The sequence below is a fragment of the Plectropomus leopardus genome, chromosome 13 (genome assembly GCF_008729295.1).
Source record: "Plectropomus leopardus isolate mb chromosome 13, YSFRI_Pleo_2.0, whole genome shotgun sequence".
NCBI classification, from domain to species: Eukaryota; Metazoa; Chordata; class Actinopteri; order Perciformes; family Serranidae; genus Plectropomus; species Plectropomus leopardus.
Genome location: NC_056475.1, coordinates 24122784 through 24147299, shown reverse-complemented (window position 1 = coordinate 24147299; position 24516 = coordinate 24122784). Strand labels below are relative to the sequence as shown.

Genomic DNA, 24516 nt, shown 5'->3' with positions numbered 1-24516 from the left:
GTGGTGTGATGTCGTTGTTTTGCTTTTTAATATCATGACCTCTCCGGAGCTATTTTTTTATTGAACCTCTCCATGTGACTAAGGGAAAATGCATGACTCTCCCTTTACCACAAATTACCATATTTCATGGTTTCTAGCTATGATATATGATGTGATTTTGGAGACTTTTACAGAAAGCATACATTTTATACCCATTTGCAGTTCTGTGTGTTCTGAGGATATTTCAAATAAATACAAAATACAACCATTCAAAGGTTGATGTCCCTCCCTTAAGCCAAAACAAAAAAACAAACTCCCTCCCCAGTGATCAAAAAAATATTCGAAGTGCCTTCCCATTTTGTACCACCCCATCTCCTCTGATAAATAACAAGCAGTCCCTAAGCATTTGCAGGGAAAAATAAATAAATGAATCAGGTCAGCAAATTTTGATGCACAGGCTGATGGAAAAACAAGGATTCTACATTTTGTGATTCACAGAACATACCTATAGAGTCAGAGTATCAAATATTACTACTTAACACCACTTTAACCTATTTTATCACAGCAACAACAAGTTTCCTCTCAGTTTTGGACAAGAGAGGGAAAGTTACGTTGACAAATGACTGCTGTTTTTCCTGCAATGTCGTTTCCCCTTTGCTATTAATCGTTTCCACATTAAAGCACTTTTTGTCAGAAACGGTTTCACTTCTTTGAAACAACCACTGCAAGTTCAAGTGACATTCAAAATTGAGCAAAAACTGCTATTTGGTGGAAAATGCGAGAGAACACAGGCTTTTATAAATATGTACACATATTTTTGTATTTCATATTTAATTAATTTCAATACAATTTATATAAAGAATAAATTAAATCATTTACATGGGACGTAGCGATGGAAATGGCAGATTTCTTTTTGACTTACTCTCTAACCGTTCCTTAAACGTCTCATGTAGGAGACTAGTACCTCAGCGTGACGCCCGTCTTTTCAGCCAATGGAAAGTAACACGCGAAGGAATGGGCGACCATAATTAGCACAACGTGCCCACTTGTACAGAGTTGGGACCATAGATACACAGTGTATGGCTGGGATCAGTAGATCCGTGTGAGGGTTTATTTTTCATGTTCAAAGAAAATTAGGCTGCTACTCTAATCAGTCACGCCACACAAGATCGCTTTGAGCGTCTCCAAACACCATTAATAATTAGTAATATGATAATAATAGTAATACTCAGTATTTTGGAATAAACAAAACAAGACCAAACAATGAAAAAAATAAATGAGATTTGTATAAAGTGAAGTGAGTAAATACTGGGTCACCAGGGCAGCACCGTCACTCTCAATTAGAGATTATTGTCTGAGGGAGAACACTGAATTCTTGCTCTGTTTATAACCGCATCTCTATTTAATCAGCTGAGGAGCACTTACAGCTCAGCTGCCTGAGGATCACAGGTATTTTAACTACTCCAATATGTGCTCAAATGTAATGGGATGTTTACTTTCCACTGTATTAATTAAACCCAGATGATATTTGATACTTGTCTTGTCTTTTCAGGTGATTAAAGGCATGCTATTTCTGTGCTCTCACCTTTGGCTTGACAGATGAAAGGTTAAGAGGTTGGATTTTTGCAGATGTCTGTGTCTATGACCCCACGGTGGAACTCCTTGTCTGGTTGGGTGGTTTTGTTCTTTGTGACTGAGCTGGATTAGACATGAACTTAGAAGCGGTTTCACCTCTACTCCTTTTTAAATAGGATTTGAGCTCAGGGTCTTTTAACAGCACCACTGTGATGCACAGGAGAGGAAGTGGGTTTAAACAGGCCTAAATAGAGCTCCATCTTATGTTTTGGGCCAAAGGTTTTGTCTTTTGAAGCCACTATTTGTATTGTGCCATCTTACTTTCATTCAACCAGTTTTTCTCTCCAAATATTTTGCCTTCATTTGCATAAAGTGTCATGCATTCCTGTATGGCTAAATCCAAGCTTTCCTGACAGCCTCTGACTTTGAAGCAGTCACAGGTTGTGGATGTAGGTCAGATCATGAACTATAACATGTCTAGCAGCCTCTACATGGCAAAAAAATGAATAATTTTAATAAAATTCCTAGACCTAATGCTCTTGTGAGGCTGAATACGTACATTTATCAACACCTGAGTCTGATCTTCTTTAACCTTTCTCTATATAATTGAAAATGCAGAACAAAAGAATGAAATTTCTACTTTTTACAACAAAAATGCTGTTGTGTTGTGATTAGTAGATCGATTTATCTTCATAACTAAACTATTAACAGGAATGTAAGACACTGTAATGTTATAAATTAAAGTAGGTATGGGTGGTGGACACAAAAATGGCTAATCAAAGCTATGCCGAGGTGTGTGCCTGCAGCAGCGCTCGTACTTCATGCCACCCCTGCATATGTTTGTGCCCTTCTTGTGCCAACCCAGTAAAAACAAAAGTGTGGACATGCCACTGGCCTAGAACAGACAAACGAAACACTGACTCACTGGCCATTGATGTATTCACATCAACCACAGTACTTAACTCCCCCTCCACGATGAGAGCATTATAAAAACACAGACCTTTTAACATGAAACTGCTTTATTCTATCTTTTTACCTGTTTTACTCACTTGGTCTGTTTGTTTTGGAGAGAAAGACACCCCTGCAGATAATTTGTCTCCCAGTAAAAACCTCCTTAACAATGAAGACTGAAGGAATTCTAGCCAATAGTTCACAATTGGCACATAGGAGAAATGGTTGCAATCTTCAATCCTCACCACTACATGCTACTAAATCCTACACACTGCTCCTTTAATGCAAAGAACCAAGCTGAATTGCTAAATTCACATTTAAACACAAAATTCTGACCTTGCATGCAAAATTTAAAACATGTTAAGTCCTCAGGTTACAGACATGTCAGATCAGCAGATGTTTCAACACTCATTGCCAACATTGTGGTTGATGCAGAACAGAAAAAGTAAACCCACTTCCTGTCTTATGCATGCAGTAAAGTACAGTCACAAGTCTTTTTATCCTACATGTATTTAGATTTTGAAGCCAAATATGCAATTTGCAATATGCATGCAATATGCAATGTAAAACTAGATGCTGGGTCAATATGTGTTGATCTGCTTATGCAAACCACAGTGTGACAGCACAGCTGCCTGCACTCACTGTATTCACTGCATTTCCTGCCTGTTTCCTCTCATAACTAAATGGCTTATTTCCAGCAGCTACATAGCTTTGTGCCTGTAATCATGAATGACCAATTATTTCACCTCAAACAGGGGCTCTGATGTAGTTTATCTGCTGTTTGACGTGTCTGTTCTCTTTGGCTTCATGATCTTAATCCCTCTTCTCTGTTTCGTCAAGCATCCACTAAATCCTCTTACCTGAAACGTACCCACATCCTTTCTTTCTCACCTACTCGTGCATGTACTCCTAAAAGATCTGGATTCATATGCAGAATCTACACTTGATATGAACTCTTGTGCATGGAAGCCTACATAGACATAGAGTAGTTCAAAGATTATATCCTGTTGTTCACAGAGTACAGATTTTCAGCAGTGTTGTGCTCCTTGACACTAACAGGAGACAATCCACTTTCAATCTGCCGTCTGCAGTCTGCGTCTGAGTCAGACTGTCAGTCAGCAGATTGTGTGGCAAAATCAAGTCAAAATTGTGGTGATTTTACTTTGCTTTGAATGTCAGCCTTCATTATTTGTCACTGGTATGATTCAAAACATACGACAAGGATAATAGCACAATTATCAATCAAGAATATGGTCAAAGTTTATGTTCTCCTGAAACCCTTGAACCTGAGCATGAATTCCATGTTGAACAATGTAAAGATGCCCACTGAGTGAGCACCTCATCAGTAATCACTCCCGCTGAGTTACACTAATAGCTTCTACAGAATTGCTCCCTCCAATAATGTCAGGGTGTAATCCTCACCAGCTAATGAACAACCAAGTAGGATTTCAGGTGCAGAGTAAACCTCCACCTGATGCCCCAACCTTTGCCACACACTACAGTGTAGCAACGAGGGCGAGGAGCGAAGGGTCAAAGACTGAGAGCATTTCTATTTGTTCCGGTTAATGGAAGAACAAAAGGAGAGGAAAATATACGCTGGATGTTGGATGGTGAATTTTATTTACTGTACTCAACTCCTCAATTGATTCCCATCTACAGCAAGAAAGTGCGGTGAGTGCATCTACATCTATAAACTGCTGCTGTATGAATTCTGTATATAGTATAAAGATTTTCTGATTCTTTACTTGATCAATACTATTGCATAATTTAAAATTAAAAAATAAACCCTAATATCAACTGAATTTGTGCAAAATTTCCTGTTTTCTAGATTCTAACCAGTGTTGGAATGGAAATACATTTACTCACATATTTACTGTACCTAAGTATAAATTCAAGGTACTTCTACTCATTTTGATTATTTCTATTTTAACAACTTGATACTTCCTCTCAACAGCTTCTCACAGGTATATATTGCACTTTTTCCTGAATGGCAAGTGTCTGATAGCTTTAGTTACTTCTCAGATTACAACTATTCACACCCTTCCCGTCTAGTGAAAACCATACCATGCATCTCCAGATTTGGTGACTTTGGATGTTTAAGATAAAGCAAAAGTTATGTGTTGAGTAAATTATCCTGGTTATTAAAAAATATCTATATTTAAAACTTCCTTGGACGAGCTGAAAAATGCATGTGTGAAAACTGCTATATGTGTTTTTTACAGGACAGCAATGCTACAAACATGTGCTAATCTTATAGAATATGATGCATTGCTGTAGTACCCACAAGTACATAAAGAGTGTAAAATTAGCAACACAGTAAACGTCTTATCCGTCATAAGATCCTAATTCCACAAAGAGTTCCACCTTTTTCAACACATAAAGAAACGAGTCTAAAAGCATAAGATAATTAACAAGGCGGCCAATTATCTATGTTGTAAATCTCTGGTCCTAACAGTCAGTGTTAATTGGATTATGTAAAGCCAGGAAATCACCTTTGCAGCCAAGAGTATCACTTTCGGTACTAAATGTACCAGGTCAATGCGGAGCACCTCATGCACATGAAATATACACTCAGAAAGACTTAACACAGCAGTTCAGTGATGCACTTTACATTTCCTGTCCCATTTAAATGCAGGGAGATGTATTTTTCTACAGGTTGCAGGGCACATGAAAGGCCCAGCATACAGTTCTGTGACCGCATAGATAAAATAATGTATAACTGCAGGTGTAATCTTTTGAATAATCTAATGCATGCAGGATCCTTAATAAATGTTTTAGTTTCTCAGCGTCAACAAGAAAAAACTCCATTCTTAAACTGTCTTTTTAAACCGATGTTCAATAACACAGGAAGAAATCTAATGCAAGATATGCAAAAAATCCCCCAAACAGTGAACTAGAAGACAAAGCAGACAGGGATAAACATTTCATTGGTATGTTATATATATTATGAAATTGCCTTCCTGATGTTGCAATGCAATGCAGGGCATCAGGAGAGTAATCTGCAGAATAGACAAGACAGAAAGGAACCACACTGAGGATGAGAAAAGACTACAGCGTGAGCTAAAGCTTTTTTTTAATCACAGTTCCACAAATCCCTTGCGTTGCGTGATTGTGTGCACAAGCAAGCGCACGCAAGCTTTTAATTTCCTGCCCTGTCTGCAGCTTCTGATATAAAAAGTCATCTTCAGTGACTTTTGTCTTCAAAACAGCAGGGGGCAGCACAATATCCCGAAATTATTCCCTCTCCACATCCAATATAAAGCAGACCCTCGAGAAATCAGTATACTGAAAAAGTAATATTAAATGCACTCCGCATTGATGATTGATGACAGTAGTAACATTAATAAAAAAAAAACATGAAAGCAGATTTAATAAAAATCCATCCCTTTTTTGTATTAAATATGTCAAGACTGCTGTCATCACAGTCTCCACCCGGATGTCATCATGATTTTAAAAGGATCATTAAATGTCCAGTGCATAGGATTTAGGGCACAAATGGTACATAATATATCCATAACTATGTTTTCATTAGTTTATAATCACCTGAAAATATAAATAGTTGTGTTTTCATTAACTTAGAATGAGCCGTTTATATCTACTTACGGAGCAGGTCCTCATCCACAGGTGAATTTATGTTTCCTAGGATGGCGATACTCTGCATTACTCTGTCTCTGATTGGCTTACTCTGACATTGTTGCCTTAAAATTAGCCAGTCTCACTCCTCTTGGAAAACCTAGCCAATCCAACCAACAAAGTCAACGATACTAGCCAATTACCGGGACAGAAGGACAGGTCATTCCTTCACTATCCTAAAATGTGCATATTTGCCTCCCACAGAGTCCGCTATGTTGTTTTTATAGTCCAAGAACGGACAACCCAGACACTCGCTCTAGATTGGGCCTTTTGTGTTTTTGTGTTTTTGCGTTGACCACCGTGGTTCTACACGCTTGGTGCACAGGAAAAGTTTCAGTTCTGCAACCTCAACACTAGATGGCACTAAATCCTACACACTAAACTGTTCAGTAGACATTTTTCAGCACTCTCATTAACTTTCATAATGGTGTTTTGTGTGCCAAATAAAGGTACAACCATGGATATCGGTGGTTTGGAGACGGTGGTGGCAAACTCTGCCTATGTTTCAGCCCGTGGAAGTGTGGATGGAGCTGCAGCAGCCTCCATGCGTGACAAGAAGATGCGCGCCAGGCTGAAGCTCCCACACATCAGAGATTGTGAACACATGAAAACATCTATTGACACAACCTTTGACAGCATGTGTATCAAACAACCCATTGGTAAGCGCCTCTTCCAACAGTTTCTAGAAAGTGACGCAACCCATAAAAATGCTGGAGAGCTGTGGAAAGATATTGAAGACTACAACATAAGCCAAGAGAAGGAGAGAGCACAAAAGGCCCAGAGAATTGTCAATAAGTACTATAAGTCAGCTTCAAAGAATTTTTGCAGCTTCCTGGAGGAGAAGGCAGTCACTCGGGTGGTTGAAGACTTCAAGAACGTGCGTGGCGACCTGTTTAAAGAGAGCGAGCAGCAGTTGCTCAAACACCTGGAGAAGAACGCCAAAGATGGCTTCAAGAACAGCATGTACTTCCTGCGTTTTGTTCAGTTCAAATGGCTGGAGAGCCAGCCCTTTGATGAGGAGTGGTTCATGGACTTTAGGGTCCTGGGTAAAGGAGGTTTTGGGGAAGTGTTTGCCTGTCAGTCTAAGGCAACGGGCAAAATGTACGCCAACAAGAAGCTGGATAAAAAGAGGCTGAAGAAACGCAAAGGCTACGAGGTAAAGCACTGATATGACATTCAATGTCACACTAACAGCCATTCATAGTGTAAATCAGAGAGTCACAACACAGAGTGACATGCACTGCAGCAAAGAATGAGAGAGAACAGCTTGTGAGTGTATAAACCAGTGAGTGCAGAGGTTTAGTTTTCACAACAGCTCAATGCAAAGAGGCTTGTGACTCTAATCTTAAAGACCTCACAAAGCAGCTCACTACACTGAAGCCCACTGCTTCTAAAAGCATCAGTGGATAATGAACTTTTCATTTTGTCGCTTGCTGTTAGAGCAGCACTGTGACAACAAGGCTGCTCTCTTGTTATTGAGTTACAGAGACTGGTTAGGCTTGGTGGGCATTACCAAAAGCAGAACATAAACGTGCCACAGCCACAGGATGTACAGTATTAGATTATATGAAGATGTAGAATGTATATCATTATACATTATTATGTATGAACACTATGAGAGTTCTTCCAATACAATACCAGTACTAGAAATGCCTCCGATACTGCTTAAAATGTTGTAACAAGTGTCAGTAAGTACAGTCTATACACTAATCTGACACCCTGTAATTCATTAATGAACTTTAATACAGTTTTACACCTGCATAAAAAAGCAGTTTTCCTGCAAGTTCATTATTTTTTGCAGCTCTAAATCAGCAGCCTACACAGAGTTAAAATGTGCATCCATTGGCAACTACTGTTTAAGAACAGTGAACAAGAATCAATCTTCTGATAAGTAGAGTAGTGTTAGCTGTTAAAAATATGTCAGCAGTTTTACACTCACCCAAAGATAGCAATGATTTCACATCCATACAGGGTTAGTACAGTGGTTATTTTTTGTTTAACGCAATGATATCGTATTGGAACTCTGCATCAGCCAATACTTAAGTTCAAGTATTGAACTCAGTTCTGAAAAGGACAAAATGGTATCTGAACATCTCTAAACACAGTATTCACAATATTCGCTGGCTGTCATTCAGCATAACTTAACTATACCAAAAGGTCTTCATATTAGAAATGCTGCATGTATGTTTACAGTATCTTTGCACATAGTTTGATGTAATTAATCATGTAACTAACAATAATGATGGCTTTTTTCCATTTAGGTGCAATGATAAGACATACAAAAGCTATTTATAAAAAGAAGAGACATTTTGACATATAGAAAAGCCCAGGTGTAACCAAAATATTAGTGATGAATCATTTACATCTCACCAGCAGTGGTTTTCTCGGGTTGTGGAAAATCAAGTCTGCAAGTTTTCAAACTAACCTGCGCACTGGGGGCTCATTATGGTTTGCCAACCCTTGCGTAGCCTACGCACATCGAAGTATGTAAAGAACTGGACACAGTGGTTGAGGCAGGGCCCCGTTCATTTTTATAAAAGTTACTCAGTGGCACATAAAGCCAAAAAAGTTCAACTTCCCAGGTTAAAACATTTTCAGATCTTCTGCATCATTAGGTCCATAGAGCAGGCACACTAAACACTTTCACAACAGAGAAGCTAACTTCTGGTTTAGTATTCTGCTAACCTGATTGAGGATCTAGTAATTTAATTGTGCAGCTCTTCTAAATTTTCCAAATGTTATCGGACCAAATTAATGAAATACCGATAGTGAAATACATCATTTCATGGAGGTTGTGATTTAAAGAAATGTATTCACTCATATACATATGTAACTTTTACAATGTAGGCTAAGTCTATCAAAAAAGTCTTTTTGGGCTCAATGGTGTCATTTGACAGACCAGGAATTCCACTGTTTGGCCACTACTAAAATTGGCTTCAAAACTCAGCGCGCTTCCTAGGGGCCCCCCTTAACAATGCTAGAGAGCCAGCATTCAAAATACCAGGTCCAGAGAACTGTAAATCTAAACATCGAACACGTAACCTGAACACAACCACAATGACTGTTATTAGTTGCACCTGTGCTTTTCCCACTGAAACATGTCACTATGTCTCATGTGAAAAAAAAAGAGCTACATCTGGGGCCACAGGTCTATTACACCTAACTGAAAACCAAGGACTTGTGTTTGACAAGTCAAAAGGATAAGAGTCCTCAGTCAATGTCTGATCAGTTAATTGTTTTTAATAGTTGACATTGTGCTTTTGCTTTGTTAGATTAATCATGTTTTGATGTTTGATTTGTGTTTAGGGAGCAATTGTGGAGAAGCGCATCCTTGCAAAAGTTCACAGCCGTTTCATTGTGTCGCTGGCCTACGCCTTCCAGACCAAGACTGACCTCTGCCTAGTTATGACCATCATGAATGGCGGAGACCTCAGGTGCTCTTTATAAATACTCAATACAGCTTTACAAACACACACACACACACTGATAGATCTCAGTGCTGTGCCTTTAAAATACAAGTTACATGCTGGTTTCTGTACTCATCAACAGTGTTTCACTGTTCTCATCTCTACTAATAAGCCTAAAGTAGACAAACCCCACAGCTGACATACACCTAGGCCCTCAGGTGCATCGTACTTTAACTCAGAGAATAACTAAATTACACTTGTGTGGGTTCTCCTCTCTTTTCTTGATTTCATAAGCTTCATAACATAACATCCCATCCTCTTTCACAGGTTTCATATGTATAATGTGGATGAAAAGAATCCTGGCTTTAATGAGCCAAGAGCATGTTTCTACACAGCCCAGGTCATCTGTGGGTTGGAGCATCTTCACCAGCACAGGATTGTCTACAGAGACCTGAAACCAGAGAACGTACTTCTGGATGATGCAGGTGAGCCATATCCTCTGTTTAGTGTCTATAGAGCCGCAAATACCTATCCACCTTCAGCCATCTGAATAAGGCCTTTGAATACACTGATTGACTCTGTCTCTCAGGGCCAATATTACAAAGCAGGACTGGTGGGTTTAGTGGCTAACTGGCCTGAGTCAAAATGTTAGGCTCGAGGTTAACTAGAGTCTATGTTTACCACTAAACATGCTCCAATGCAGGTTTAGCTCAGGGAATTGGATGAAAACATGTATCAACCTACATAACAACTAGACAAATCACAGTCATTATCACTGTACAGAAAAATATAGAATAGAATAAATAAATACAAATGATCAGAAAACATATCTGCAGTTGTTTTTTAGTTTTAAATAGCACTCACAGTTGACATACTTTAATTGCCATGAATGAACTCCAAGATTACTACACTAAGTGCAGTCAGACATGCGTTATCAACCATAGATTAGCCATTCTTTTACTGTTAGTTTGGAGTGAATATCAGCTGTGCATTATAGTTACTTATCTGTTTAGTAGTCATATACCATTGTAATCAAAGCCTTTTCATTTAGGACACGTCCGGTTGTCAGATTTGGGTCTGGCTGTTGAACTTCCACCAGGACAAGACAAAACTACTGGATATGCAGGAACTCCGGGTAGGTGAAAAAATCCAATACGTAAAAATTACGTTAATATTATAAAGGTTAATTATACTGCAAAAAAAAAAAAATCTGTACCACCATGTAGACCGTGTTTATCTAAGCAGTAGGAAATGTTGTGTATAGGTTTCATGGCTCCAGAGCTGCTACAAAAGAAGATGTATGACTACACAGTGGACTATTTCACACTGGGAGTCACTCTCTATGAGATGATTGCTGCCAAAGGTCCCTTTAGAGTACGAGGAGAGAAGGTACTGAACATATGTAGACACGTGAGGTGGCTTTTGTATGCAAAAAGAAGCCTCAGTTCACTTGTGTGCTCTTGTCCAGTGCCAACTCTCTGTTGCTAAGTAATACAAACGTTGTTTTTCTGCAGGTTGAGAATGATGAGGTAGCTCGCAGAATCCTGAACGATCCTGTGTCATATACACCAGCTTTCAGCAAAGACTGCAAGGCCATCTGTGAAGGCCTGATGAACAAAGACCCAGAGAAACGCCTTGGGTTCAAAGATGGTTATTGCGATGAGCTCAAGAATCAGCCCTTCTTCAAAGAGATTAACTGGGGCCGTCTGGAAGCAGGTAGGTGACGTCTACAAACTAAGGTGACAAACTCAAAATGTGATCAGCACAAGAGAGTGTGAAGATACAAAAATAATAGGTAGCTGCCAAATGCCATAATTTAATTTCTGTATGTCCTCTGTGTTCCATCTATAGGTATGCTGCCTCCACCATTTGTACCGAGTCCTACAATGGTCTACGCCAAAGATATCGACGATGTGGGCGCCTTCAGCACAATCAAAGGTGTGGTCCTGGATAACAAGGACACTGAGTTCTACCATGATTTTGCTTCTGGCAACGTCCCAATCCCCTGGCAGGAGGAGTTAATCGAGACAGGTGTGTTCGGTGAGATGAATGTCTGGGGAGAGAATGGCAAGCTGCCCAATGACCTCGACCCAAACTACGTTGAAGCCAAAGGTGGAGGATGTGTGCTGCTTTGAATTGCAGCAGATGGTATATTTTTTGACATTAAACTCATTTAGATTCAGTATGTACTTATTCGGTGCCACATAATCTAATCTGTATTATCTATTATTTGTATAATATTCTTTTAATGTTGTAATGAATGTATATTATCTGTGTAATTCCATATTAAGGAATATCATGATGTACTTATATATTTATATACATATTGTTTCTAGTGTTAACGTCAAAAAGGCAGCATGGTGAAACTTCACATATTTGAAATATCATTTAATAAAAGAATGTAAATATGGTTACACTAATAATGAATGGTGTAATATTACCACATGACAATATTTTTGTTTAGTAGCCTAATTATAAATTAAATAACTTATTTTGTATAGAAACAATATGCAATGTTTATGTAACATAAATTATGTGGACCAAAAGAAGCCAATGTGTTGACATTGTGACACAATATAATTAATCTTATTTATTTATTATATGACAAATAATATTTTAGTTATTATTACTGCAAACATTTTAGATAGAGGAGCAATCAATAAAGTCTTGCAAAGCAGAAACATGAGTTGAGTCTCCTTCCCATGGCTTTACTGCACATCAAGCCATGTCACAGATTGTCCCCTTTTAGGCCTATTAATAATCGTTTTTTCAGATTCGTTGAAGTTTACTTTGATCAGTGTAATCCAGGGTAAGACAGTGATAGTGGACTGTCCATCGGTTCCAGCCCTCCATCCAACTTTCAATTAACTCCCATTAATAAAATAAACTGTTCAAGGAGAGGTAATTTTCTAGTTGAAATAGTGAACCATAATAATAATAATTAATAATATTTTAATGAAAAACAAACAAACATAAAAAATCCCAAAACTTTTTACTTTCAAAGATCATTCAAAACAAAACAGTCAGACAAACAACCTATGGCATCATTTAAGTATGAGGACTCTTTGGAGTGGGAATTATGCAGTTAAAAATGAAACAGACGGTAACACTGAATCTAGCACATAAAAACAGCAAAAGCGGCTGTTCAACTAATTAAACCTCCAGTATAAGACAGAAAAGATTTTATATCATGTGTCCATGTATCATGGACAATATATTCATATTATATCAATATAGTGATATGACACTAGGTATTTTTTTTTAGATTTTGGATATTGTAATATCGTAAGTGTTGTCTTTCCTGGTTTTAATGGTTGCATTCCAGTAAAATGGTGTAATCTCCTGAGCTTACCAGACTGTTTTAGCTTCTCTATCATTTGCCCTCATGCACTTAGTCATTATTTCCACATTACTGATGATTATTTATGAAAAATGTCATTGTGTAAATATTTTGTGAAAGTACCAATAGACCCTACAGTATCGTCACAATATTGATAATGAGGTATTTGGTCAAAAGTATTGTGACATTTAATTTTCTCCACATCGCCCAGTTCTACCTTAAGTGTATTACTTTAAAAAATGCTATGCAAATAGAGCTTACTCTAAAAGGCTGCCACGAATTTTGTCATGTCAAGATCTTCCTAAATACCATGCAGACAATTCTTCAGTTTTATATGTTGCTGGATAGTAATTAGGGGAACTTTGGTGGGATTAAAACGTTATCCTACATGACAGATATGTAAATATGACACCTTTTTTAGGATCTACTGCCTGTTTTTGACAAGTACTGACTAGCTAGCCTTAAATGACTGCAAAGCAACACAAAATAACTATAAAAGGGGTGAAAAAACCAAAGACACAGTCAAAAAGACACAAAATGACATCAAAGAGACAAATAACTATGAAGAACACAAAACAACCACAAAGAGACACAAAACAGCCAAAAAAGACAAAGAAATTTCCCGACTGAAATAATGCATAAAATTATACCTCATGGACACACAAACAACCATAAAGAGACACAAAACAACAAACAACAAACAACACAAAAGGACACAAAATGCCTTAAGAGAGATTAAATGACTACAAAGAGACACAAAAAGACTGCAAAGAGCTGCAAGGGAACTACAAAGAGACAAGAGGCAAAACATCTCCCCAAAATTACCTTAAAGAGACACATAATGACTATAAGGAACGCAAAATAACCCCAAAGATGTGCAAAACTGGCAAAAAGCCCCAAAATACCACAAAGAGACACAAAACAACTACAAAGAGACGCAAAGACTGCAAAGAGCCGCAACGAGACATAAAATAACTACAAAACAGCAAAACGACCACTGACACGGACAAAAAAGACAAAAAAAAATCTCCTCAGAGAAAAAAATACTAAATATGAGACATAAAACATCAAAAAGACACAAAATTACAAAATAATACAAAACGAGCCCAAAGACACACAAAACTACAAGAAACACAAATCAACCACAAAGAGAGATAAAACAACTAAAAAGGCAAAATTACCAGAGACAAAATGACCAAAAAAGACACTAACTTACCACACAGAGACACAAAACGACTACAGAGAGACATAAAACAACCATAAAAGACACAAAATTATTTCAAAAAGACCCAACGCCTCTTCAAAGATCTGCAGAAAAACAACAATGCTCCTAGTAATAGAGGTGGTCTGGCCCTCTGCATATCTATGCCCAGGTGCCCATTGTCTCATAATCCACCCATGCAGCAGCGGCAGAGCGAACTTGCTGTGTGGTGAGCAGAACTCTGTACCACTCAAAGATTCAGTGTCGATACGCACCCCCTTATGAGTTAGAATGGCAAAACAATACCTCAAAAATCGCGGCTACTCATAGTCAGAAATACAGGGAAACATGCACAGAGACGCTGCCTCGCAGCATGCAATTCCACTTAGTTTGCAGAGACCTGAAGCCCCGCCCCCACCACTCCATGGAGACAGTTTATTCAAAGTTTATGATATTGAATGTGTCACAATTCAAAATTGCACCAAATTTGAAGACGAACATCCTTGGGTCCCCAGTAATGCCTCACGTAATATGACAAATGTGCAGTACATTAGATAAACAGTTCTTGAGATATATTAAGGACACACAGAGCGACAGAAATTCCTTGCCTTATAGTTACATATCAACCAATCATCTTGATTTTCATGTAAGTATGACCCCTTTCATTAATATGGCACATTGAAACTCATTGTGTTCTGCAAATTGTTGAGCTGACAACCGTGACAACTTTGGCAAATATTATACATGCCTGCGTATCAGTTTGTACATCAAACTTGTTAAAGCATACTGTATATAAAAGTGATGGGACTATTTTGTTTATGATGCAGTATGTTAGATAACAATACTACAAAGTTTCTCTTTTGGTCAAACAATAACTAAAATCACCAGCAGACTGGTTTATTTAAATTGGCTTAGTCTTTGGGGTTACCGCTGAGGTAAATGATTAAACCTCAGAGCATTTCAGGTCTTACTTTAAAAGTTAATCTTACATTAACATAAAGAGCAATTCAGCAGTAAAAGTGAATGTAGGATTACAATTTATTACATACAATTGTGAGGTATACTGTATGTCTCACTGACAAATGAAATAGTGCATCTTCACAGTGGTCATTTTATTTTAACACAATTTTAACACATTTCACAAAAAGTTTTGCTCCAACTACTGCCAGAACTAGTTATTGTCCACCTCAATGTTTATGATAAACAAGACAAAAAAACCTCTGAAAATTACAACAGCACAATAAACAGTGAAAGACGTCAATCAGCACATAACTATAAACTTTGACTTCAGACTTAAAATTCCAAAACAGTTGCGAAAAGAAATAGTTGTTTACAAGACTATCCTAGTTTGTTAAATTTAAGTTGTGATGCCAGGTGACCAAACTTTAATGTTAGGACATCTAATGCCAATGCCAATTTAACATGTAGAACTGATGACAGATGACGTTGACATGTCGTTGCAAGTGTATTGTTTACCATGTTCACCACATGAGTTTAGCATGCTAACAGTTGCTGATTAGCAATAAAATGAAATCGGAGCTGAGTCTCATACGGATCATAGATATTTGCAGGTATTTGTTCTTAAACACACAAAGATATAAATATTTAGAGATAAACGGAGACATTTCATTTCAAACCAATTTGTGGAAGGACCAAAAGATTTACAGACTGACACTGCTATTCACAGAGTCAATGTGTAGCTAAAAACTATTTTTGTAAATTAAAAATTGCATTATGACTCAATGGTCAACTACGGTTTGGCATCCACATCAATTATTTCTCAAGCTTCTGTATGTATGTGTGTGTTTGAGAAAGACTGAGAGAGAGAGAGTTGTGATTTTAGCTATCGATCACATTAAACTTTAAGACCAGGTATTGTTAGAGTGACTTTACCGAAACTCTATTACATAGAGTACACAAATACTGACTGTTCAAAGTTAGGCAAACGCCACATTATATTAACAACATTTACTAAGAACACATTACTGAGCCCACACATGAATCATCACCTAAGCTTAGCTCTGTGGAGAAATGCACGTTTGTTAACATAACCGCGATGGCCAAAAAGATTCTCCATATCAATATCATTTTTTACATGATTGCAGTTATTGTTTGTTTGTTTTTTGGGGAGCACCATGTGATCAGTCACATCTCTGTAGTCCCACAGCCTCCATATAAGACATCATATGAATATATTTAAGAAGAGTTGCAGAGACCCTGAATGTAGGGAAAAAAGTAATAGTAACAATAGTAATAATTGTAATACTAATAATAATATACATTATATTTTTCTGTCAGAATGAAACTTTTTCAAAATCAAACACGTCTGTGAGATTACAGTAGATATTTACTTTCAGGGAATTTGCGGTGGAAACAGATATTAAGTTAAAAAATGTTTTAACAAATTGTAATAATTCTTCAAAACAGTCAAGCATCTTTCCACTGAAGACTCTGCTAAAGCTGTCATCTTCTTAAGTATATGGTCAAAAATAAGATTAATGTTGAAAATTAGATACTGAAAGATTACAAATCATCCCAATCTTGATAAAAACACATATTTTCCTCTGGTATAAGCAGTTAATGTGACCTTAATGCACATTCTGATTCCTGGTCACAACTGAATACCTTCACATTTGAGTGAACTCTCCCTTTAAGCAGGGAGTTCAATGGGGACACAACTAAATAAATCTTTCAGCTGACTGTGGGAAGGGCAGGGAAATAAAATATTAACAGGCAAAAGATTATGAGTTAAAGCCTCAATGTCTATTCAATACTGTAAGTATATGACAGTACTTTGAACTGTGCTTCTGATTACTGGTCAGCAAAAGAGAATTCACATTTGATAAGATACAGACTGTAAATGGTGAAGTTTCCCATAAACAAAAAATAGCTTGACTCAAACAAAGAAAATACATCTGTTTACATCTGATAGTCATCTTCACAATTCTCTACTGATGAGGTTTATGGTGTAAGACTGAATGTAAAATTGCACTGTATATACAGAACTTATAGATATTGCATGTTTCCATTTCCATATGTTTAATGAATGGAGACAATCAATTCATTATTAGGGTGTGTTTGAACTGTCTGCTGTTCTTTAAGGTGACAGCACTGTACTGTCGACACAGTATTTCATCAGGGTTCAACCTATATGCTCCTTTACAAAAAAAGATGTATTAACAAAGAACAAGAATTTCATCTTTTGTCCCACTGCAGACTCGTTAATGCTTAACCAGTACTAAAATAGACACTTTCTGCCTTCAATAAATCACCCACCATACCCAGCTTTCAGTGTTTGCTCTGCGCTCTATTCAGCATTTCCCTGTTAGTATTTGCTTATGGAACTTTAAATGACCTCCCTAAAATCACAAGCTACCAAGTCCTCAAAAAGGGATACAGAGAGGAGGACAAGATGATGCATGCAACCAAATAAAGAAGAATGATACCCACAGAGAAAAATCTGCAGTACAAAAAGAACATCACTTCACAAGATCGCGTCATAAAACCTTTTTTCCAATTGACTAAATGTCATTCCTGCATATAATATATTTTACAATTTCGAGCACAGTTATTCTTTACAAAAAAAAAAAAAAGAAAAAAGTACAGCATAAAACAATGAATTGTTAAGTTAACTGCCTCCTTAAGAAGCTTCAAAAGCACGTCAAAGCAATCAGTGTTGAATGATTTCAGCCTTTTGGCTCAAAGATTTAAAGCCGTGATAACTGTTTTACAAGAGTTTATCTCTGCCTCCACTGCCAATCAAAAGACAGAAAAAAAAAGCTCATTGTATACTTACATTTCTATGGTAACGTGCCAGGCACGTGAAATGTCATCAATTTTGGGCGGGAATAGCAGACTTATAATGTAGGTACAGCCGACACATCAATGTTCAAATTAGTCAAGGTTTGAGTGCATGAGGAAAAAAAATCCTGAGTGAGTTCTCACACTCCCAAAATGTATACCAGTATCAGAAGTAGCATATAGAGCTCCTCACAGAGGTATTATCTATCAGTGCTGCTAATTATTAATCGAAAATTACTTTCAAGATGAAAGAGATCGTCGAGGTTATAGCACTTTTCCTTGGTTTTGCGAGCTGGATATTGATTTTCATATCACTACAAGATCAGTATTGGAAAGAATCCACCACAGAAGGCAGCGTAATTACAACCTCAACAATCTATGAGAACCTCTGGATGTCGTGTGCAAGTGATTCAACAGGGATCTATAACTGTCGTGACTTTCCATCCCTTTTTGCTCTCCCAGGTAAGATAAAGTAGAAGTTGTCTCAAAGTTGGATCATAAAGTTTACATTACAAGAACTTAGAAAAGTCACTTAATTTGTAGTTGTTCTTAAAGAAGATTAAAATGTGACTATTACTGGTAATTTCAACTATTTTCTTCAGCATCTATTAATATTTTTATATTACATTATCATGTGCTCTCAGCTTTTAATTGTTGATTCAGCTTTATAACAGCTGACTATGCATTTTCTAATCGACGTCATACTGACAGAAATATCACTTTATAATGTTGGACTTATTGAGGCATGTAGAGACTAAATGTTAATGAACTACACATACAAAATCAGACTGACCAATTCTAAAAAGAAAAATAAGATACATATGTAATGCAATGCTTTAACTGCAATCTACAACAAAAGCTGTTCAATCCAACACAACGACTGAGTAAAGCTTGGAAAGTGTTTGGGTGGTTTTTGTATAAAATGAATTTATATCCACTTCACTGATATTTCAAAGAACATATATTGTACTGGACAATGTTGTATGTTAGGTGAACACAGTCTCAACAAAACAAAATGGCAAACTTCACTAACGGAAGTAAAAGGACACGAGATTACATAGTTCTTTCTATACTGAATCTTTGATTGCATCCATTGTATTCAATGTAATGTCAGATAAACTGTATTTAATAAGCAGTTTAATCAAGCTGCTCTAAGTTATTGTGGTGGTTGCCTACTACATTTTGGGTGAGACTGTGTACTCTTACATGTATAATGTAATCGAATACAAAACCAGTAAAACTAAAGTCCATAGAGTCAACTCTGACTTAAAGCAGTTAAGTCAACATTGACTCTATGGATAGTTCGTAGGTATTGTGTTTAGGTAAAAATCCTGTTGGAATCGAATAAAACAAAAGTAAAAAGGTTTTTGTATGTGTGGCCAAAAGGCTGCAGTGGCACTTCATCACCGTGATGATAAAGGCCTGATAACGTACAATGCTACATTTGTTAAACTAATAAAGACAGATCTTTTGGGCTCAGTTGTCTGACAAGCAAACAGGTTTATCTACAGGGCAAAAAACCTGGTCAGCTGCAGGTCAATACGTGGGGATGCACCCTCACCCCTCAATGCCACTAACCCTCCCATCATCCCTCAGATACTGGGTGAAGTGAGGACCCAAAACGTGACTTGAATCCCATCAATAACTGTTATTATATTATTGACACAGTGTTCAAAGGAAGTGTCAAAAGCTGACAAATAGCTGTGAGTCTATAGACGTTAAGCAGGCTTGAAGGCTGGACTTCACCTCCCTGTTGTCCCTTGAGGTGGGTAAACATTTGGAGTCTTTGAAAAGGTTCAATAGAGTCAAGAATAATAGGGGAAATCATAAGTGGGCTATTTGGAATGAATCATTGATTTGTGGTTTTCTGGAGCATCTTAGCATGGGGGTTGTTGGGAACTGGTCTGGCACACTACGACTTTGGGGCCGACAAATCCACACGTTTGCGCAGGAAGATAGCTCGGAGAGTCAACGTTTGTATCAAGCGTTTCTCTGGATAACTTTACACTGGTTGGATAGAAGGAATAAGGGAGTATGAATGCAATAGTGGAAGCTTTGGCCTTCTTCCTTGGGTTTCTGGGATGGCTGATGGTTGGGATTGCCCTTCCAAATCGATACTGGAGGGTCTCGACAGTGGATGGCAATGTTATTACCACATCAACCATCTATGAAAACCTGTGGATGTCCTGCGCAACTGACTCTACGGGAGTTCATAACTGTCGGGATTTTCCATCTTTGCTCGCACTTAGTGGTATGTTGCCAGCACAGAAATGGTTTTATTAGTGTTGATGACTACTTATCTGGCTTAAATGCTAATCCACCCACTCAAGGAAATCAGGATTTTGAAGACTGTGGCATGGCAAATGAGACTTTACTCTGGGTAATATTGTTTTTCTATAAGAGTACTTCACAGAAAAACAAGGAGATAAATTGTAATTCAACTCCAATGTGTAAAGAGGTGAGAATGATATCTACAATTAAATGGTTTGACTCTAAAAGATTCATATTGAAGTCACCTCAGTCTTATTTCACTGGATTAAACCCAACAGTAGAAAAGGTGCTGTTCTTATTTGCCATTGTTTACAGGATATCAGCGTACCATTGAAAGCCCTTAAAGAGCAATCTACTGTACCGGTCATAATCTGTAGTAAAGCAGGTAATATAAGATATGATAAGATGAGAGATAATAAGCAAGCACAGCTTGAACTCAGACAAACAGATACTCAGAAAAATAAATTTAAAAAAACACTTCACTTATCTCTAAGAACAAATATTAATTGAAATTTGTTGGAGTGTGTTAACTACTTTAGCTAACACCATTTGTTAACCTATCAATTTAAATACAAAAATGTTAATACTTAAAAAGTGATACAATAGAGTAGTGCCTTATAGCACTAAACTTGATGTCTAGTGCAAGTCATGAGCCCTGAGCTAACATTTTTGTCAGACCCTTATCACACCACAGAAAGAAACAGTTCACACAAACATATACAATTCTCTTTTGTTGGGATGAAAAGTACATTATTCAACAATCAAACCTGTGTTTTTTGTTTGTTTTTTTGTCTGAAATGCTTACTGTTTGGATAAACTGGAGAAGATATTTTTTGGGTTAGTGTTGTGGCTGTTATATTTTGCATACGCCTTGCCCTCTAACCATTTCAATAGAGCCTATCAGAGGGTTCCACCCGTGGTCACAGAACCAGGGTTACTATCAGTGAGCCTCTGGGGCTTTCACGGCTGCATCAACAAGTCTGGTCCTGTTGTATCAGTGAACAAGATCTCTGAGGCTAAAACATGCCTTTTTAACACAAAAATGTAAAGCTTGCTTTTACTCATGCAACTATGCATCTGATTTGTGTCAGTGCTTACGTAGTTAATTTATTGATTTAAGTGTATACGAAACATGTTTAACAAGTACATATGCTATTGTAATTTTTAATTTTTATGTTTGCACGCAGGGTACATTCAGGCCTCTCGGGCGCTCATGATTGCTTCCATTGTGTTTGGGACATTTGGGCTTGTGGCTACTCTCGCAGGAATGAAGTGCTCAAAAATAGGAGGCGAGAACTACGTTCTGAAGGGGAGGATTGCTGCGATTGGAGGAGTGTTCTTTTTACTACAGGGTAAAGACTTGAGCATCGATGTAACGGTCATGTAACAAAAATAAAACTTTGAGAAAATGTTTGCTCAGAAAGTGACCTCAAATATGCTTAATGAAAAAAATCTTTTATAGTTCTTTAAAATAACTAGAGCAACATGTCTAGTTGCAGTGAGGACACACATGATTACACAACACAAAACAGCTAGAAAGGTAATTTATGTCTGGCACTCCAGTCTCTGTGTATAGAAGACAAGCTATCAGACAAAAGGTCACCAGTTCAAAAGGTTATCTCTACACTAACAAACCTGCTGATGCACAAATTCCTACCACAACAAAAAGGTATTTGGATTGTGAGGATAGGTCACACTATGTTAAATACATAGCACACATGCTATGAGCGGATGTCGGTAATCTATTTGTAACCTACATGTCCGCAAACAAAATGCTCTTTCAGTTTAATTTAAAAGGCTTTTAAATGCTATAAACTATATTTGTTTCATTTTATTCACACCATACTCATAAGATATAACTCATAAAGTGGATATAACGGAGTAGCAATTCATTGCAAAAACAGTTACTTTTGCATCACATTACTGGCTTTATAAATAATCTTCTAATATTGCATGAAATGGTTTTAGTCCCATCGACTTTCATAACATGGCTAACATTGCTTTAATATCTAAGAACTCTTTTTTTAATCCTGTTTGTGTTAAGTTAGCTTCTAACTATGTGAGTTGTGTGCATTGATCCCACTTGTCTAAAGTAAACTGTTTTGTGTTTTGTAGGGCTTTGCACCATGATTGCTATATCTTGGTATGCAGCCAACATCACACAGGAATTCTTCGACCAGTTTTATCCCGGCACAAAGTGAGTCAATCTGCATCAGTGTGTCAATGTGTTGAAAAGAAGCGGAACAATAGCAGTAATTCATAGTGGATTCAATAATAATTATAATGAACAATATATGGTCAATGTTCTTGTGTCACAGGTATGAGATCGGAGAGGGCTTGTATATCGGCTGGTCTTCAGCCACACTTGCTCTTTGTGGAGGTTCGTGCCTCTTGTGTGCTTGTAAAGTCAACAAACCTGATGAAAAAATGTGAGTATGTGTTACTGAAATGTTTGATATTAATTTGCTGTGTATAGTAGAATTGGGGCAACTCACTCAACTTAACTGAAACATGTTTTTTGTGTTTAGACCGTATCCGTACCAGCCATCCTCCAGAGGACACGTGCTGTCCACTGGGGCACCGTCTCAGTCTGTCCCCAGCAACTATGGAAGAAATGCTTATGTCTGAGAGGTAAAGGCGCCTGAATTGGAGTTTATTTACCAGATTGAATGCACTATGAGAGGGCAGCGTTTACAATGGAAAAGACCATTGTAATGACTCATGATTACTGTATGGTAGTAAGAATGTAACCTTTGATTTGATTTGGAGATTTGTTTTCTTTATCCAATCCAATCTTTCAGTGATACATATATGTTGTATATGAAATTGTTTATGTATTGTGAAAATTGCACATACAGTATATACCTTACTATAGCTTGCTGTGGGCTTACCAAGAGAAACTGCAACAATATGAAAACTGTGACCGTACAAAAAGAAAACATTTGTAACAGTCCTGATGACTGATACAATCTAAAATAAGTCTACAGTATACAATGAACTAGAGGTGTGGACTTGAGCCGCTCACCGATTCGAGTCACAAATTTGATGACCTTAGACTTGACTTGACAAAATCAAAAGACTTTATGACTCGTGACTTCACATGGACTCGTATCTTTTGACTTGAAAACTCTTGATACCTTCTCCCATAGCCAGTTTGGGAGGAGGAAGTTATGGATTTTTTTCAATATGAGATGAGTTAAATGTAACAAGACAAGACAGACACATTTGAAATTCATTCTTTTGTAGTACTGGTTGATAATGCTATTATGCTGTAAAAGTGCGTGTCAGTGTTGCTATTTATTCTGATCAGTCACGATTGTTTTAACAAAGTTGGTTAAATAAATGAATACACATTTTTTAGAGCATTCATGATTTTTCTAAGTTTGTAATATTAATACTGTGTTGTTAAAATGGCATTAAATTTGGCAAAGAGCACATTCTGCCTTGTTTAGGACCAGAAACTCAAAGTTAAGGACTTAGGACTTGACTTGGGACTTGTCAGTCTTGACTTGAGACATGACTCAGGACCTCCATGTCTTGACTTGGGGCTTGAGTGCCAAGATTGAGACTTACATGTGACCTGCAAAACAATAACTTGGTCCCACCTCTGCAGTTAACATTTTACATACTCGAATTTAATGTCAAAATGTGGTGGTAATCCCAATATCGGACTATTTCTATTCCAACAGCCTTCATGGCCAAACATTTACTCTTCTTTTCCTTTTTTAATGATTGCTACAGGATAACTTTATCATGACAAAAAGTTGCAAAAAAGCTGATGAATATGCCATTAAAAATCTGATCCTCTGAGGGGACACACTACTTTGACGTTACTTTAAAGGTTTTTACATTTAATCCTCAGATCACTTTTAAACTTTTTTACAATTGTGTTGAAGTCTATGAAGTTTGTTTTAGTATATAAAGTGTTGTAATCCATTGATATACACATGTATTCTCAAACCTGCCTCAGGTTTTCTGGTTGAGAAAGATGAGATGCACTCCTTACACAAAACACTACATGTCATGCAGGTGTGCAACATATTAAGAATAATTTTTCTGCAAAAACATTTAAAGTCAAAAAGCTCTCCTCTCTGGGAAATTAATTGAAAATTCCAGAAATATCTGAAGTACGTGTTAAATGTTAGTAAATTAAGTTTTTACATAGAATGATCTGAAATCTGTCCAACTACATATGTGATCAGAAGTAAATCTGATTCTATGACTTCTGACTGTGCAAAAGTTTTGAAGGAAATGTGTAACTTTTTTATTGCAACTGCACTGTTGCACTGCCATAATATACATTATTGCAGTATAATGTAATTGCATGTAATTATAATATATAAAAATGTAATTATAAT

The 24516-nt window shown here is 37.2% G+C and overlaps 2 protein-coding genes across 2 annotated transcripts; both read left to right on the top strand.

Moving 5' to 3' along the window:
• Positions 1–6595: 6595 nt before the first annotated feature.
• grk1b (G protein-coupled receptor kinase 1 b) lies at positions 6596–11680 on the top strand. Its single transcript, XM_042499403.1, has 7 exons — positions 6596–7294; positions 9445–9572; positions 9873–10030; positions 10597–10680; positions 10810–10934; positions 11060–11261; positions 11397–11680. Exons 1-7 carry the CDS (start codon positions 6596–6598, stop codon positions 11678–11680), a joined length of 1680 nt encoding a protein of 559 aa, XP_042355337.1.
• Positions 11681–19921: 8241 nt separating this feature from the next.
• Positions 19922–22786, top strand: LOC121952987 (claudin-15-like). The gene is made up of 5 exons (XM_042499882.1): positions 19922–20138; positions 21346–21510; positions 22274–22355; positions 22477–22587; positions 22687–22786. The coding sequence occupies exons 1-5, from the start codon at positions 19922–19924 to the stop codon at positions 22784–22786; spliced, it is 675 nt and encodes a 224-aa protein (XP_042355816.1).
• Positions 22787–24516: the final 1730 nt, after the last annotated feature.

Bases quoted from the DNA above. Each gene is read 5' to 3' on its own strand.
- LOC121952987 (XM_042499882.1), top strand. From the start codon at position 19,922: ATGAATGCAATAGTGGAAGCTTTGGCCTTCTTCCTTGGGTTTCTGGGA. The intron at 21,511-22,273 runs GTAAAGACTTGA...TGTGTTTTGTAG, and splicing joins AGTGTTCTTTTTACTACAGG to GGCTTTGCACCATGATTGCT. The intron at 22,356-22,476 runs GTGAGTCAATCT...CTTGTGTCACAG, and splicing joins CAGTTTTATCCCGGCACAAA to GTATGAGATCGGAGAGGGCT.
- grk1b (XM_042499403.1), top strand. From the start codon at position 6,596: ATGGATATCGGTGGTTTGGAGACGGTGGTGGCAAACTCTGCCTATGTT. The intron at 10,681-10,809 runs GTAGGTGAAAAA...TGTTGTGTATAG, and splicing joins TGGATATGCAGGAACTCCGG to GTTTCATGGCTCCAGAGCTG. The intron at 10,935-11,059 runs GTACTGAACATA...GTTTTTCTGCAG, and splicing joins TTAGAGTACGAGGAGAGAAG to GTTGAGAATGATGAGGTAGC.